Consider the following 19445-nt stretch of genomic DNA (forward strand, 5'->3'; position numbering starts at 1 on the left):
CGCTGACGATGCTCACAGGCACTCCGTGCAATCGAACAATATCCTGGATGTACAATCGTGCCATCCTATCAAAACTAAAGTCTCGGTTATAAGGAATGAAATGTGCTGACTTGGTGAGTCGGTCCACCTCAACCCAGATAGCATCACAATTCCTCGAGCTTACCGGTAAATGGGTCACGAAGTCCATCGTGATCAACTCCCATTTCCACTCAAGAATAGGTAAACTGTGAAGCAACCCTCCAGGTCGTTGGTGCTCTGCCTTGACCTGCTGACACACCAAACATCTATAAACATATAGATACATACTCCTTTTCATTTCTTTCCACCAGAACCTGGTACACAAATCCTTGTACATCTTGTTGCTCCCTGGATGAATACTCAATTTAGAACGATGAGCCTGGGATAAAATCTCCTCCCTCAGAGTATCATCCTTCGGAACAACAATACGGCCAGATAAACAAAGAAAACCATCTGACTGATAATGGAATCCAGACGAACTATCATCCCTGGCTAAACGAGCCAAACGATGGGTCTTCGGATCAGCCATCTGAGCATCTCGAATCCGAGAATACAAAGCAGGCTCAGATAAGATCGCAAACATCTAGATACTCTGCATACCTTTCTTATGCTTGAAGGTATACCCTGAAGAACAACAATCTTCAATTGCACTTGCCACAGAACAAGTCTGTAGTGCGGACAGTCGCACCTTGAGGCTCAAGGCATCAGCAGTGAGATTAGCAGCTCCTGGATGATACTTGATTTCACAGTCATAATCCTTAAGCAAATCCATCCAATGTCTCTGTCTCATGTTCAATTCTGCCTGAGTAAACAAATACTTGAGACTTTTGTGGTCTGTGAAGATCTCAAATATTTCTCCATAAAGATAATAACGTCAGATCTTCAATGCAAATACAATAGCTGCTAACTCAAGATCATGCATTGGGTAGTTATTTTCGTGAACTTTTAACTGTCTAGAGGCGTATGCAATCACATGCCCATTCTGAGTCAGGACACATCCCAGTCCCTGAAGAGAAGCATTCATGTACACTACATACCCTCCAGATCCAGACGACAAATCCAACACAGGCGCAGAAGTCAACCGTCTACGAAGTTCACAGAAATTCTCCTCACATTCTGAGGACCACTCAAAATTTACGCCCTTCCGAGTAAGTTGTGTCAAAGGTCGAGCGAGCTGCGAGAAATTCACGATAAAGCGACGATAATATCCTGCTAGACCCAAAAAACTACGGATCTCAGCTACCGTCGTCGGACGCGACCAGTTCATTACAGCCTCAATCTTGCTCGGATCCACATAAACTCCATCTCTGGATATAATGTGGCCAAAAAACACCACCCGATCCAGCCAGAACTCACACTTACTCAATTTGGCGTACAACTGTCTATCCCTCAGAGTTTGCAATACCAGCCTCAAATGGTAAGCGTGTTCATTTACATCATATGAATACACCAAGATATCATCAATAAATACAAAGACAAACTTGTCCAGAAATTCTCTGAATACACGATTCATTAGATCCATAAATACAGCCGGTGCATTAGTCAACCCAAATGGCATTACTAAGAACTCATAATGCCCATACCTGGTCCTGAATGCTATCTTGGCTATATCTTGATCTCGAACTCGCATCTGATGATATCCAGATCTCAAATCAATCTTCGAGTAGACCAAAGTACCCTGCAATTGATCAAACAGATCATCTATACGAGGCAAAGGTACTTATTCTTGACCGTTACCCTGTTCAACTGGCGATAATCAATGCACAAATGCATAGACCCATCCTTTTTCTTCACGAATAGAACAGGTGCTCCGCAAGGAGAAACACTTGGACGAATATAAACCTTGTCCAACAGATCCTGAAGCTGCTGCTTCAACTCACGCATCTCTGATGGAGCTAGATGATACGGTGCTCGAGAAATAGGCGAAGTCTCTGGCATCAGATCTATATCGAACTCAACTTCGCGTACTGGAGGAAATCCTGGAATTTCTTCTGGAAATACATCTGGGAATTCGTTCACAACAGGAATAGCTTCTATACCAATACTTCCAGCGAATGTATCAACTGCATAGATGAGGTAGCCTTCCACGCCAGATTCCAAAGCTCGACAAGCTTTCAAAGCTGATACCAATGGCATCTGAGGTCACGCTCCCTCACCGTAAAAGAACCAGCTATCATTGCCAACCGGATGAAATTTTACCAATCTCTGGTAACAATCCACTGAAGCTCGGTATGTAGTTAACACATCAATTCCCAAAATGCAATCGAAATCCTCCATTGCTAATATCATGAGATTCACCATCAAGACATTCCCTTCGAACTCTAAAGGGCAACCCATCACTAGACGCTTAGCCGAAGCAGACTGACCAGTCGGGGTAGAAACATCAACCACTGTGTCTAGTGAAATGTATGGAAACTTATATTTCTTAACAAAACGTGCAGATATGAAAGAATGAGATGCACCAGTGTCAATGTGTGCAAAAGCAGGTATATCAAATAACAAGAACGTACCCGCTATAACTTTCTCATTCTCATCCACCGCCTGATCATGTCTCAAGGAGAATAATTGACTGGAAGCACGAGGTTTCAAATTAAAACCCCCTGTCAACTGTCTCTGTAGCCTCTGCTGCACTGAAGCCTGAGAACCAGAACCTGAGCCAGAACCAGCTCCCCCGACCTGTGGACAATCCTTCTTCAGGTGGCCAATTTCTCCACATCGAATGCACGCCCCTGAAACCTTCCGGCACCTGTTGGCAGGATGATTCCCACCACAATGCTTGCAAGGACCTTGATTCTTTCTGCCGAAACGCATCACCTCCCCGGATCCTGAGGAAGAAGAAGTAGAACTAGACTTCTTGAATGACTGAGCACGGGGACCCAAGGAACTCGCGGGTCTAGATGAGTAGAAGGATCTGTTACGGTGGATGCTGTCCTCTGTCTGGTGACATCGGCTCACTAATCCCTTGTAAGTCATGTCATCTCCCACAGCAACTCGGTCATGAATCTCCGGATTAAGACCTTGCAGGAACAGATTATACTTCGCCTCCGTGCTATCGGAAATCTGGGGGCAATAGGGCAGTAACTCAAAGAACTTCAACTGGTATTCCTCGATCGACATCGATCCTTGCCGCAAACCCAACAACTCACTTGTCTTCGTCTGTCGGAGAGCAGGAGCAAAATACAGCTTATGAAAAGCCGTGCGGAACTCATCCCAGGTAGCAACTCCTCGGGCTGCAATAAAAGGCACAGAAGTAGAATCCCACCACTTCCAAGCTCGTCCTTCGACCAGGAAATCAAGAGTCTCCATCCGCTGCTCCTCAGTGCATCGGAACTCCCGAAAACAAACTTCCATACGTCGTAGCCAGTTTCCCGCATCCTCCGGTGACTCTCCTCCGACTAAAGGCTTCGGACCCATTTGCATAAACCTATGCATGCTGAAACTCCTGTGATCATCATGGCGATGGTGATGACGGCCCCGACGATGCTCTCGATCGTCCTGATCACCCCAGCGTCCACCTATGCTGCCGTGACTACTCTCGTCACCATGACCCGCCATCTACACGATGATTAAAAGTTAATCCCAATTTCAACAATCTAGATCCCAAGATTACTATGCATGCTCTGATACCATAAATGTTGTGAGACCTCGATTCTAAACTACTAATCTCGGATTAAACAACAATTAAGCGAACAAGAATCCAAGAGTAAAACAATTCAGAGTTTTTTTTTTTTTTTTTTGTTAAACGCCGCGCGCCCGCGCGAGGAACCAAGCTCGCGCGTGCGCGGGCTTCAACAACCGAGACCAACCAAAGGCTCGCGCCCGCGCGAGGTACCAAGCTCGCGCGTGCGCGGGCAAACAATTCAGAGGCCCAACGGAGGCCTCGCGCGCGCGCGAGGAACGCCTCGCCCGCGCGCGGAAGGCCTGGGCAGAAAATGCTCAGGCTGCAGAAAATAAAGAAAGGATTCCGCGCTTGGTCTGACATGCCTTCAAATACATAAGCAATAACAGGGTGTAGGGAAACATACCATAACAAGTCATGCTTTCAGAAGGCCTAAAAAACAACCAGAAGTCTAAATCGATACAACAACAACATACTTCGATTTTAGATTACAATCCGAATACAAACTAATTCGAATAACAAAACATATCAAGTTCGAGTTCTAACATGCTTCAATCTTAAACTAGATAAACATGCTAATTCGACTTCTAAACCGAGTCTCACTTCTACTACTTGCCCTCGAAGCTAACCATGCCTCTTCTGACTTGTTCCTGCCCCACCTGTTGCCAAGTACACATACAAAACAAAGCAATAGCCGGATAACCGGTGAGAACGACATTCCCAGTAAAAGCAACATAACAAGTAATACAAGTAACAAACATGCTTTCAATACAATAACGAAATCAATAACATCGTAATGAAATGCATGTCTTTAAACAGGGATATCAAATCTGATAACGAGGGATTGCTGCTGTGCCTTTGGGATCCCGAGGATAAGATCACGTAACAAATCACCGACTCTCCTAATCGAGGTGGTGCCACGTATCTAACTCCTCTAGACTTTGAGCAACTATAATGAGTATGCTAGCACCAGACGAAACGACTACGACCTGGGCCACTCAATCATAGTTCCCAAACGTCTAAACAAAAAGGGCGGTTCTGCCCGCTGAAACAAGATTGGCTCAAGATGAATGCATAACAGAAACATAAAACATAATCCTTTTAACAAAAACCAATACAATCAAACAATACACAAGTTCCTCATGCTAGAACAAGTGTAGATGCAAGTATGAGATTTCAAAAGGGAAAACTCGAGAACCACAGTCCCGAGTATGCTATCCCGCTACGATGACTGCTTTTACCTTTCAATGCAGTAGCTCCAACTCTGGATAAGCTACAAAAGAGATTGTATAAACAACTACACAATCTAACAACAACAAGGCAACGGTTCAAGGAAAACTCTTTATACCGATCTTCGTCCAATTCTCTAAAACGATCAAACAGCTGCTAACTCTGGGCTTGACAACTCCAAACGAATCTATTAAGATACAAGAGATGATTGATCAATAACCACGATCAACTTACAAGCCAAGTTCAAACTCAAAAACGGTTCAAAATCTCCAAAAACTCAAACCGACGGCATAACGGCTAAAACTGAACAAACCGGCAACGCAGACAGCAGTTCAATACTGATAACAACTCAATTCAATGCTAATACAACAACAACAAGACAAACCCAACAAATCTCAAAACCAAGATTTTCGAAAATGGCTTCCAAAAATCATAACAAATCCGAACGTCGCTCTATTTCAAAACTGACAGATAATAAACGATCAGAACTCTGTAGAGAACAACATACTCGAATCTAAATCGATTCTAACAACATCCAAAAACTAGAATGTATCTGATCGTTGAAAAACTTACGGTATAACGGAGCTCTCGCTGCAGTGATCGCTAAACTGCCTTCAGAAATAATTTCTAACGGCCGGATCGAGCTCGGACTGAAATCCAAAAGCTTGAAAAGGAGATGGGGCGTTTCAATGGAGGAGGAGCCGGATAAGGAAGGAGAAGGATGAATGAGAAAAGTCAAAAGTTGAGTAGATAATATAACAAATCCATTATTTGCGTTTTAGTCCCTGAAATTTCCAAAATTTGCAAAAAGGACCCTGATCAAAATCAAGTCGGCTCGTGAACTCTGCAATCTCCGATTAACTCAAATAAACTCATTTAAGATAAAAACGGGGCGTCACAATTCTCCCCCACTAAGAAGAGATTTCGTCCTCGAAATCAACGAGAACCACATTTCAAAGATAGAATAAAGAACTAAAGACAGTAAGAAGAACTCACGTCATCCGAATAGCTCTGGAAAACGCTGTCTCATGTCAGACTCTGTCTCCCAAGTTGCTTCCTCAACACCGTGACGGCTCCACTGCACCTTCACTAACGGAATCAACTTGGTCCTGAGTTGCTTTTCTTTTCGATCAAGGATCTGAATCGGTCGCTCAAAATAGCTCAGAGTCTCGTCTAACTCGGCTTCGTCAGGCTAAATGATATGAGAAGGATCTGGATGATACTTTTGCAGCATAGAGACGTGAAAAACGTCGTGAATACCAGATAAAGACGGAGGAAGTGCAAGTCTGTAGGCAAGATCGCCTATCTTCTCGAGAATCTCGTACGGACCGATGAATCTCGGAGATAACTTTCCTCTCTTACCGAATCTGACGGTGCCTCTGAACGGAGAAATCTTAAGGAATACACGGTCTCCCTGCTCAAAACTCAGAGGTCGACGTCTGACATTCGCATACTTTGCTTGTCTATCTTGAGCTGTCTTCATTCTGGTCTGAATTACCTTAACCTGTTCTGCCATAACTCGAAGCATATCCGGCCCCAAATCTGGTGACTCAGATAAATCATCCCAAAACAACGGAGATCGGCATTTCTTACCATACAATGCCTCAAAAGGCGCCATACCGATACTCGCTTGGAAGCTGTTGTTGTAAGAAAACTCGACAAGAGGCAAAGAATCTTGCCAACTAGTGCCAAAGTCTAGCACTACCGCTCGCAGCATATCCTCCAACGTCTGGATAGTCCGCTCTGACTGTCCATCTGTCTGAGGATGATAAGCTGTACTCAGATGCAATCTAGTACCAAGCGCATCTTGCAAACTATGCCAGAAGTGCGAAGTGAATCTCGGGTCTCTGTCTGAAACGATCGACTTCGGCACCCCATGCAATCTCACAACATTGCTAACATAAAGCTCAGCCATCTGATCATGACGATACGTCATCCTGTAAGGAATAAAGCAAGCTGACTTCGTCAATCGGTCGATTACTACCCAAATGGCATCGCATCCTCGAACGGATTGTGGTAGCTTCGTGACGAAATCCATAGAAATGTGATCCCATTTCCAATCAGGAACAGATAAGCTGTGCAATAGACCACCTGGTCGCTTCCGCTCTGCTTTCACTTGCTGACAGTTCAAACACCGTGACACAAACCTCGCGATGTCGCTCTTCATTCTCTTCCACCAGAACTGACTCTTTAGATCATTGTACATCTTACGACCTCCAGGATGAATGCTAAACCGACTGCAATGAGCCTCTCGGAGAATACGCTGTCTCAACTCCAAAATATCAGGCACAACAATACGGTTATTCACAAACAAAACGTCATCTCTAACCTGGAATTCTGACTGATGCCCAGTTCTGACTTTCTCTACTGAAACCTGAATGCTCGGCTCAGACTTCTGTGCTTCTCTGATTGCAACAAACAACTCCGGCTCGGCTTGAATAGCAAACACTCTGATAGTCTCCCTATCTGTTTCAAACTCTAAACCAGAAGTGCAACAATCATCGACCAACTGAGAAACACCGATAGTTGAAAGAGATAAAGAACAAAGCTTTCGGCTCAAGGCATCTGCAACTGCATTCGACTTCCCTGGATAATACTTGATCTCACAGTTGAAATCCTTCAACAGATCTAACCATCTTCTCTGTCTCATATTCAGCTCTGCCTGTGAAAACAAGTACTTAAGACTCTTATGATCAGAAAAGATCTCGAAAGACTCACCATAAAGATAGTGACGCCAGATCTTCAAAGCAAAAACAATCGCTGCAAGTTCAAGATCATGAACAGGATAACGAGTCTCGTGCGGTTTCAGCTGCCTTGATGCATACGCTATCACATGCTTATGCTGCATAAGAACACAACCCAAAACTCGGTTAGAAGCATCACAATACACTGTGAAACCTCCAGTACCCTTCGGAATAGACAGAACTGGAGCACTGGTCAGTCTCCTCTTCAGATCAACAAAGCTAGCCTCACAATCTGTAGTCCAGACAAAAGGCGCATTTTTCTGAGTCAGCTGGGTAATAGGCTTGGCAATAGACGAGAAACCCTCGATGAAACGACGGTAATAACCAGCTTAACCCATGAAGCTTCGGATCTCAGGTACTGATATCGGTCTAGGCCAATTCATAACCGCTTCGATTTTGCTGGGATCGACAGAAATCCCATCTTCAGAAATAATATGACCGAGAAAGACAACTCGATCTAACCAGAATTCGCATTTCGATAGCTTGGCAAACAACAGCTCAACTCGCAAAATCTGCAAGACGATTCTCAAGTGCTCTGCATGGTCAGTACGGTTCTTCGAGTAGATAAGAATATCATCGATGAAAATAATGACGAACTCATCTAAATAACGCTGAAAGATACGGTTCATCAAACCCATAAAAATAGCTGGAGCGTTAGTCAAACCGAACGGCATGACTATAAACTCAAAGTGACCATACCTCGTTCTGAATGCGGTCTTAGGAACATCTTCCTCTCGCACTCTCAGCTGATGGTAGCCTGACCTCAGATCAATCTTAGAGTAGACAGAAGAACCCTGCAGTTGATCGAACAAGTCATCTATTCGGGGTAAAGGATACCTGTTCTTAACTGTAGCCTGATTCAATTGACGGTAGTCGATACAGATCCGCATAGAACCATCCTTCTTCCGAACGAATAGAACAGGAGCACCCCAAGGCGATACACTTGGTCTGATGTATCCCTTAGCAATCAAATCCTCAAGCTGCTCCTTCAACTCTCTCAATTCAACAAGTGTCATATGATAAGGAGCTTTTGAAATAGATTGAGTACCTGGCACTAAGTCAATGCTGAATTCGACCTCTCGAATGAGTGGCAATCCAGGAACATCTTCCGGAAACACATCAGCAAAATCTCTAACCACTGGTAAGTCGACCAAAGCTGGGCTAGATTTCAGTACATCAACCGCATAAACCAAAAATCCTTCTGCACCTCTCTGTAACAAACGAGTCATAGATAACACTGAAATCAAAGGAATTCTAGATCGAGAACCCTTACCAAAGAATTTCCACTCGTCTGCCATTTCAGGTCTGAACTTGACAACTTTCAGAAAACAATCAACTGTTGCCCTGTACTTGGTCAAAGCATCTATACCGACAATACAATCAAAATCTGACAACCCAAGCACAATACAGTCGAATTCTAACAAGTTCCCCTCGAAACAAAGTTCACAGTTCCTGACTAGTCAGACATAAACAATTCCTCCACCCAAAGGTGAAGTAACAGCTACTACTGTAGGCAAAAATTCAGTTGGCAAAGCATGCAATAACACATATTTCTCAGAGATAAAGGAATGGGAAGCACCTGTATCTATCAAGACATGAGCAGAATGACCGAAAATCGAACAGTTACCTGCTATGACATCGTCAGGTGCTGCCTGAGCCTGATCCTCTGTCAATGCAAAGACTCATGCTTGCTGTCTCGGAGGCTGATTTGCACTAGAGCTACCTCCCTGTCTGTTCTGCTGTTGCTGGGGTTGGAAAGAGTGAACTGCAGACGACTGCCTCTCCGGCTGAGCTGCAGGTCTAGACGAACTCCCACTCTGAGCTCTATCTCTATTACGTTGAGGGCACAATTTAGAGAAGTGTCCCGGTTGCTGACATGTGTTACAATTGCCGAAGACTCCCACACACTGATCCGGTGAGTGTCTTCCTCCACACTTGCTGCAGTACAAGGATGATGACCCAGAACTCGGTCCTGAACCGAATTGCTTCAAACCACTGGAACTGGATGAACTGTTCCCCTGTCTCTTGAACTGTTTACCTCTTGCCTTGTACTGATCCTTTCTGTTTCCCCCACTGTTTCCACCTTCATACCTCTGCTGCTGGTTCTGATGTTGAGGTGGCTGATTCTGGTACTGAGATGGTTGGTTCTGATACTGCCTCTGCTGCTGAGGCGCCCCCTGATTACCTCTTTGCCTCCACAAGCCTGCTTCTGCTCCCTTTGCGTAATTCATGGCATCCGCAAAGTTGCTAGGCCTGTTGGTGTTAACCAACGTGAAGACATCGGGGTTCAACCCGTTGATGAACTGATCTGCCTTAGCTTCTTCATCTCCGGCAATTAGCGGTGCAAAACGCAACAGACTATCGAACTTAGCCACGTACTCTTCAATGTTCAGATTCCCTTGCCTCAGATTTGCAAACTCTGCTCCCTTATCCTTACGATACGAGATAGGGAAAAACCGTTTATAAAACTCAGATTTAAAAAGAGTCCAAGTAACCTCTGTACCTCTACTCTCAAATGCTTTCTTTGTCATGATCCACCAGCTCTTAGCACCACCACGCAGCTGATGAATTACTAACCTGATTCGGCGGTCATCTGTGTAGTCAATGGAATCAAACAACTGATCCATATCATCCAACCAACTCTCACAGTCAACTGGATTTTCTGAACCCATCAACAATGGCGGATTGAACGACTGAAACCTCTTCAGCAAGGTTTCCATAGGAGTCGCTGAAGCATCCAACTGATCAACCTCAGTGCTAGCTTGCTCAGTCGCAGGAATAACTGGTGGTGTGTTTCTGTTTATCACTCGACGAGGACCCATCTGATAATCAAAGGTTAGCACACGAGATATCTCAAACGCTACCATCAGTGCCCTTACAACCGCTTGGAATACCGAATACCAGTCGAGAACAGAAACAGTTATATCTCAAGTAGATCATGCTTTATTAATTTAAATCACACAACCATGTAATTCAAATAATGCTCAAACAATAAAGCATGCTCGCATGGAATTAAGTACACAATTAAATAATTCAAACACATGCGAGGAGTCATTGCACACAGACTCGATCTACCCCGCTCACTCTAGTTCGACCAAGAATCTTAACGCTCTGATACCACTTGATGTGAGACCTCGATTCTAAACCACTAATCTCGGATTAAACAACAATTAAGCGAACAAGAATCCAAGAGTAAAACAATTCAAAGTTTTTTTTTTTTTTAAACGCCGCGCGCCCGCGCGAGGAACCAAGCTCGCGCGTGCGCGGGCTTCAACAACCGAGACCAACCAAAGGCTCGCGCGCGCGTGAGGTACCAAGCTCGCGCGCGCGCGGGCAAACAATTCAGAGGCCCAACGGAGGCCTCGCGCGCGCGCGCGAGGAACGCCTCGCCCGCGCGCGGAAGGCCTGGGCATAAAATGCTCAGGCTGCAGAAAATAAAGAAAGGATTCCGCGCTTGGTCCGACATGCCTTCAAATACATAAGCAATAACAGGGTGTAGGGAAACATACCATAACAAGTCATGCTTTCAGAAGGCCTAAAAAACAACCAGAAGTCTAAATCGATACAACAACAACATACTTCGATTTTAGATTACAATCCGAATACAAACTAATTCGAATAACAAAACATATCAAGTTCGAGTTCTAACATGCTTCAATCTTAAACTAGATAAACATGCTAATTCGACTTCTAAACCGAGTCTCACTTCTACTACTTGCCCTCGAAGCTAACCATGCCTCTTCTGACTTGTTCCTGCCCCACCTGTTGCCAAGTACACATACAAAACAAAGCAACAGCCGGATAACCGGTGAGAACGACATTCCCAGTAAAAGCAACATAACAAGTAATACAAGTAACAAACATGCTTTCAATACAATAACGAAATCAATAACATCGTAATGAAATGCATGTCTTTAAACAGGGATATCAAATCTGATAACGAGGGATTGTTGCTGTGCCTTTGGGATCCCGAGGATAAGATCACGTAACAAATCACCGACTCTCCCAATCGAGGTGGTGCCACGTATCTCACTCCTCTAGACTTTGAGCAACTATAATGAGTATGCTAGCACCAGACGAAAAGCCTACGACCTGGGCCACTCAATCATAGTTCCCAAACGTCTAAACAAAAAGGGCGGTTCTGCCCGCTGAAACAAGATTGGCTCAAGATGAATGCATAACAGAAACATAAAACATAATCTTTTTAACAAAAACCAATACAATCAAACAATACACAAGTTCCTCATGCTAGAACAAGTGTAGATGCAAGTATGAGATTTCAAAAGGGAAAACTCGAGAACCACAGTCCCGAGTATGCTATCCCGCTACGATGACTGCTTTTACCTTTCAATGCAGTAGCTCCAACTCTGGATATGCTACAAAAGAGATTGCATAAACAACTACACAATCTAACAACAACAAGGCAACGGTTCAAGGAAAACTCTTTATATCGATCTTCGTCCAATTCTCTAAAACGATCAAACAGCTGCTAACTCTGGGCTTGACAACTCCAAACGAATCTGTTCAGATACAAGAGATGATTGATCAATAACCACGATCAACTTACAAGCCAAGTTCAAACTCAAAAACGGTTCAAAATCTCCAAAAACTCAAACCGACGGCATAACGGCTAAAACTGAACAAACCGGCAACGCAGACATCAGTTCAATACTGATAACAACTCAATTCAATGCTAATACAACAACAACAAGACAACCCAAGATTTTCGAAAATGGCTTCCAAAAATCATAACAAATCCGAACGTCGCTCTATTTCAAAACTGACAGATAATAAACGATCAGAACTCTGTAGAGAACAACATACTCGAATCTAAATCGATTCTAACAACATCCAAAAACTAGAATGTATCTGATCATTGAAAAACTTACGGTATAACGGAGCTCTCGCTGCAGTGATCGCTAAACTGCCTTCAGAAATAATTTCTAACGGCCGGATCGAGCTCGGACTGAAATCCAAAAGCTTGAAAAGGAGATGGGGCGTTTCAATGGAGGAGGAGCCGGCTAAGGAAGGAGAAGGATGAATGAGAAAAGTCAAAAGTTGAGTAGATAATATAACAAATCCATTATTTGCGTTTTAGTCCCTGAAATTTCCAAAATTTGCAAAAACGACCCTGATCAAAATCAAGTCGGCTCGTGAACTCTGCAATCTCCGATTAACTCAAATAAACTCATTTAAGATAAAAATGGGGCGTCACAATTCTCCCCCACTAAGAAGAGATTTCGTCCTCGAAATCAACGAGAACCACAACTCAAAGATAGAATAAAGAACTAAAGACAGTAAGAAGAACTCACGTCATCCGAATAGCTCTGGAAAACGCTGTCTCATGTCAGACTCTGTCTCCCAAGTCGCTTCCTCAACACCGTGACGGCTCCACTGCACCTTCACTAACGGAATCAACTTGGTCCTGAGTTGCTTTTCTTTCCGATCAAGGATCTGAATCGGTCGCTCAAAATAGCTCAGAGTCTCGTCTAACTCGGCTTCGTCAGGCTGAATGATATGAGAAGGATCTGGATGATACTTTCGCAGCATAGAGACGTGAAAAACGTTGTGAATACCAGATAAAGACGGAGGAAGTGCAAGTCTGTAGGCAAGATCGCCTATCTTCTCGAGAATCTCGTACGGACCGATGAATCTCGGAGATAACTTTCCTCTCTTACCGAATCTGACGGTGCCTCTGAACGGAGAAATCTTAAGGAATACACGGTCTCCCTGCTCAAAACTCAGAGGTCGACGTCTGACATTCGCATACTTTGCTTGTCTATCTTGAGCTGTCTTCATTCTGGTCTGAATGACCTTAACCTGATCTGCCATAACTCGAAGCATATCCGGCCCCAAATCTGGTGACTCAGATAAATCATCCCCAAACAACGGAGATCGGCATTTCTTACCATACAATGCCTCAAAAGGCGCCATACCGATACTCGCTTGGAAGCTGTTGTTGTAAGAAAACTCGACAAGAGGCAAAGAATCTTGCCAACTAGTGCCAAAGTCTAGCACTACCGCTCGCAGCATATCCTCCAACGTCTGGATAGTCCGCTCTGACTGTCCATCTGTCTGAGGATGATAAGCTGTACTCAGATGCAATCGAGTACCAAGCGCCTCTTGCAAACTATGCCAGAAGTGCGAAGTGAATCTCGGGTCTCTGTCTGAAACGATCGACTTCGGCACCCCATGCAATCTCACAACATTGCTAACATAAAGCTCAGCCATCTGATCATGACGATATGTCATTCTGTAAGGAATAAAGCAAGCTGATTTCGTCAATCGGTCGATTACTACCCAAATGGCATCGCATCCTCGAACGGATCGTGGTAGCTTCGTGACGAAATCCATAGAAATGTGATCCCATTTCCAATCAGGAACAGATAAGCTATGCAATAGACCACCTGGTCGCTTCCGCTCTGCTTTCACTTGCTGACATTTCAAACACCGTGACACAAACCTAGCGATGTCGCTCTTCATTCTCTTCCACCAGAACTGACTCTTTAGATCATTGTACATCTTACGACCTCCAGGATGAATGCTAAACCGACTGCAATGAGCCTCTCGGAGAATACGCTGTCTCAACTCCGAAATATCAGGCACAACAATACGGTTATTCACAAACAAAACGTCATCTCTAACCTGGAATTCTGACTGATGCCCAGTTCTGACTTTCTCTACTGAAACCTGAATGCTCGGCTCAGACTTCTGTGCTTCTCTGATTGCAACAAACAACTCCGGCTCGGCTTGAATAGCAAACACTCTGATAGTCTCCCTATCTGTTTCAAACTCTAAACCAGAAGTGCAACAATCATCGACCAACTGAGAAATACCGATAGTTGAAAGAGATAAAGAACAAAGCTTTCGGCTCAAGGCATCTGCAACTGCATTCGACTTCCCTGGATAATACTTGATCTCACAGTTGAAATCCTTCAACAGATCTAACCATCTTCTCTGTCTCATATTCAGCTCTGCCTGTGAAAACAAGTACTTAAGACTCTTATGATCAGAAAAGATCTCGAAAGACTCACCATAAAGATAGTGACGCCAGATCTTCAAAGCAAAAACAATCGCTGCAAGTTCAAGATCATGAACAGGATAACGAGTCTCGTGCGGTTTCAGCTGCCTTGATGCATACGCTATCACATGCTTATGATGCATAAGAACACAACCCAAACCTCGGTTAGAAGCATCACAATACACTGTGAAACCTCCAGTACCCTTCGGAATAGACAGAACTGGAGCACTGGTCAGTCTCCTCTTCAGATCAACAAAGCTAGCCTCACAATCTGTAGTCCAGACAAAAGGCGCATTTTTCTGAGTCAGCTGGGTAATAGGCTTGGCAATAGACGAGAAACCCTCGATGAAACGACGGTAATAACCAGCTTAACCCATGAAGCTTCGGATCTCAGGTACTGATGTCGGTCTAGGCCAATTCATAACCGCTTCGATTTTGCTGGGATCGACAGAAATCCCATCTTCAGAAATAATATGACCGAGAAAGACAACTCGATCTAACCAGAATTCGCATTTCGATAGCTTGGCAAACAACAGCTCAACTCGCAAAATCTGCAAGACGATTCTCAAGTGCTCTGCATGGTCAGTACGGTTCTTCGAGTAGATAAGAATATCATCGATGAAAATAATGACGAACTCATCTAAATAACGCTGAAAGATACGGTTCATCAAACCCATAAAAATAGCTGGAGCGTTAGTCAAACCGAACGGCATGACTATAAACTCAAAGTGACCATACCTCGTTCTGAATGCGGTCTTAGGAACATCTTCCTCTCGCACTCTCAGCTGATGGTAGCCTGACCTCAGATCAATCTTAGAGTAGACAGAAGAACCCTGCAGTTGATCGAACAAGTCATCTATTCGGGGTAAAGGATACTTGTTCTTAACTGTAGCCTGATTCAATTGACGGTAGTCGATACAGATCCGCATAGAACCATCCTTCTTCCGAACGAATAGAACAGGAGCACCCCAAGGCGATACACTAGGTCTGATGTATCCCTTAGCAATCAAATCCTCAAGCTGCTCCTTCAACTCTCTCAATTCAACAAGTGTCATATGATAAGGAGCTTTTGAAATAGGTTGAGTACCTGGCACTAAGTCAATGCTGAATTCGACCTCTCGAATGGGTGGCAATCCAGGAACATCTTCCGGAAACACATCAGCAAAATCTCTAACCACTGGTAAGTCGACCAAAGCTGGGCTAGATTTCAGTACATCAACCGCATAAACCAAAAATCCTTCTGCACCTCTCTGTAACAAACGAGTCATAGATAACACTGAAATCAAAGGAATTCTAGATCGAGAACCCTTACCAAAGAATTTCCACTCGTCTGCCATTTCAGGTCTGAACTTGACAACTTTCAGAAAACAATCAACTGTTGCCCTGTACTTGGTCAAAGCATCTATACCGACAATACAATCAAAATCTGACAACCCAAGCACAATACAGTCGAATTCTAACAAGTTCCCCTCGAAACAAAGTTCACAGTTCCTGACTAGTCAGACAGAAACAATTCCTCCACCCAAAGGTGAAGTAACAGCTACTACTGTAGGCAAAAATTCAGTTGGCAAAGCATGCAATAACACATATTTCTCAGAGATAAAGGAATGGGAAGCACCTGTATCTATCAAGACATGAGCAGAATGACCGAAAATCGAACAGTTACCTGCTATGACATCGTCAGGTGCTGCCTGAGCCTGATCCTCTGTCAATGCAAAGACTCATGCTTGCTGTCTCGGAGGCTGATTTGCACTAGAGCTACCTCCCTGTCTGTTCTGCTGTTGCTGGGGTTGGAAAGAGTGCACTGCAGACGACTGCCTCTCCGGCTGAGCTGCAGGTCTAGACGAACTCCCACTCTGAGCTCTATCTCTATTACGTTGAGGGCACAATTTAGAGAAGTGTCCCGGTTGCTGACATGTGTTACAATTGCCGAAGACTCCCACACACTGATCCGGTGAGTGTCTTCCTCCACACTTGCTGCAGTACAAGGATGATGACCCAGAACTCGGTCCTGAACCGAATTGCTTCGAACCACTGGAACTGGACGAACTGTTCCCCTGTCTCTTGAACTGTTTACCTCTTGCCTTGTACTGATCCTTTCTGTTTCCCCCACTGTTTCCACCTTCATACCTCTGCTGCTGGTTCTGATGTTGAGGTGGCTGATTCTGGTACTGAGATGGTTGGTTCTGATACTGCCTCTGCTGCTGAGGTGCCCCATGATTACCTCTTTGCCTCCACAAGCCTGCTTCTTATCCCTTTGCGTAATTCATGGCATCCGCAAAGTTGCTAGGCCTGTTGGTGTTAACCAACGTGAAGACATCGGGGTTCAACCCGTTGATGAACTGATCTGCCTTAGCTTCTTCATCTCCGGCAATTAGCGGTGCAAAACGCAACAGACTATCGAACTTAGCCACGTACTCTTCAATGTTCAGATTCCCTTGCCTCAGATTTGCAAACTCTGCTCCCTTATCCTTACGATACGAGATAGGGAAAAACCGTTTATAAAACTCAGATTTAAAAAGAGTCCAAGTAACCTCTGTACCTCTACTCTCAAATGCTTTCTTTGTCATGATCCACCAGCTCTTAGCACCACCACGCAGCTGATGAATTACTAACCTGATTCGGCGGTCATCTGTGTAGTCAATGGAATCAAACAACTGATCCATATCATCCAACCAACTCTCACAGTCAACTGGATTTTCTGAACCCATCAACAATGGCGGATTGAACGACTGAAACCTCTTCAGCAAGGTTTCCATAGGAGTCGCTGAAGCATCCAACTGATCAACCTCAGTGCTAGCTTGCTCAGTCGCAGGAATAACTGGTGGTGTGTTTCTGTTTATCACTCGACGAGGACCCATCTGATAATCAAAGGTTAGCACACGAGATATCTCAAACGCTACCATCAGTGCCCTTACAACCGCTTGGAATACCGAATACCAGTCGAGAACAGAAACAGTTATATCTCAAGTAGATCATGCTTTATTAATTTAAATCACACAACCATGTAATTCAAATAATGCTCAAACAATAAAGCATGCTCGCATGGAATTAAGTACACAATTAAATAATTCAAACACATGCGAGGAGTCATTGCACACAGACTCGATCTACCCCGCTCACTCTAGTTCGACCAAGAATCTTAACGCTCTGATACCACTTGATGTGAGACCTCGATTCTAAACCACTAATCTCGGATTAAACAACAATTAAGCGAACAAGAATCCAAGAGTAAAACAATTCAAAGTTTTTTTTTTTTTTAAACGCCGCGCGCCCGCGCGAGGAACCAAGCTCGCGCGTGCGCGGGCTTCAACAACCGAGACCAACCAAAGGCTCGCGCGCGCGTGAGGTACCAAGCTCGCGCGCGCGCGGGCAAACAATTCAGAGGCCCAACGGAGGCCTCGCGCGCGCGCGAGGAACGCCTCGCCCGCGCGCGGAAGGCCTGGGCATAAAATGCTCAGGCTGCAGAAAATAAAGAAAGGATTCCGCGCTTGGTCCGACATGCCTTCAAATACATAAGCAATAACAGGGTGTAGGGAAACATACCATAACAAGTCATGCTTTCAGAAGGCCTAAAAAACAACCAGAAGTCTAAATCGATACAACAACAACATACTTCGATTTTAGATTACAATCCGAATACAAACTAATTCGAATAACAAAACATATCAAGTTCGAGTTCTAACATGCTTCAATCTTAAACTAGATAAACATGCTAATTCGACTTCTAAACCGAGTCTCACTTCTACTACTTGCCCTCGAAGCTAACCATGCCTCTTCTGACTTGTTCCTGCCCCACCTGTTGCCAAGTACACATACAAAACAAAGCAATAGCCGGATAACCGGTGAGAACGACATTCCCAGTAAAAGCAACATAACAAGTAATACAAGTAACAAACATGCTTTCAATACAATAACGAAATCAATAACATCGTAATGAAATGCATGTCTTTAAACAGGGATATCAAATCTGATAACGAGGGATTGCTGCTGTGCCTTTGGGATCCCGAGGATAAGATCACGTAACAACTCACCGACTCTCCCAATCGAGGTGGTGCCACGTATCTCACTCCTCTAGACTTTGAGCAACTATAATGAGTATGCTAGCACCAGACGAAACGCCTACGACCTGGGCCACTCAATCATAGTTCCCAAACGTCTAAACAAAAAGGGCGGTTCTGCCCGCTGAAACAAGATTGGCTCAAGATGAATGCATAACAGAAACATAAAACATAATCCTTTTAACAAAAACCAATACAATCAAACAATACACAAGTTCCTCATGCTAGAACAAGTGTAGATGCAAGTATGAGATTTCAAAAGGGAAAACTCGAGAACCACAGTCCCGAGTATGCTATCCCGCTACGATGACTGCTTTTACCTTTCAATGCAGTAGCTCCAACTCTGGATAAGCTACAAAAGAGATTGTATAAACAACTACACAATCTAACAACAACAAGGCAACGGTTCAAGGAAAAATCTTTATACCGATTTTCGTCCAATTCTCTGAAACGATCAAACAGCTGCTAACTCTGGGCTTGAAAACTCCAAACGAACCTGTTCAGATACAACAGATGATTGATCAATAACCACGATCAACTTACAAGCCAAGTTCAAACTCAAAAACGGTTCAAAATCTCCAAAAACTCAAACCGACGGCATAACGGCTAAAACTGAACAAACCGAAAACGCAGACAGCAGTTCAATACTGATAACAACTCAATTCAATGCTAATACAACAACAACAAGACAAACCCAACAAATCTCAAAACCAAGATTTTCGAAAATGGCTTCCAAAAATCATAACAAATCC

General features: G+C 44.1%; 1 protein-coding gene across 1 annotated transcript; it reads right to left on the bottom strand.

Annotated features, from left to right (window-relative positions):
- Positions 1-1961: 1961 nt before the first annotated feature.
- Positions 1962-3432, bottom strand: LOC140878003 (uncharacterized). The gene is made up of 3 exons (XM_073281606.1): positions 2937-3432; positions 2695-2843; positions 1962-2021 (listed from the first exon to the last, which is right to left on the bottom strand). Exons 1-3 carry the CDS (start codon positions 3430-3432, stop codon positions 1962-1964), a joined length of 705 nt encoding a protein of 234 aa, XP_073137707.1.
- Positions 3433-19445: the final 16013 nt, after the last annotated feature.

The sequence above is a fragment of the Henckelia pumila genome, chromosome 2, assembly GCF_033568475.1.
Source record: "Henckelia pumila isolate YLH828 chromosome 2, ASM3356847v2, whole genome shotgun sequence".
NCBI lineage: Eukaryota > Viridiplantae > Streptophyta > Magnoliopsida > Lamiales > Gesneriaceae > Henckelia > Henckelia pumila.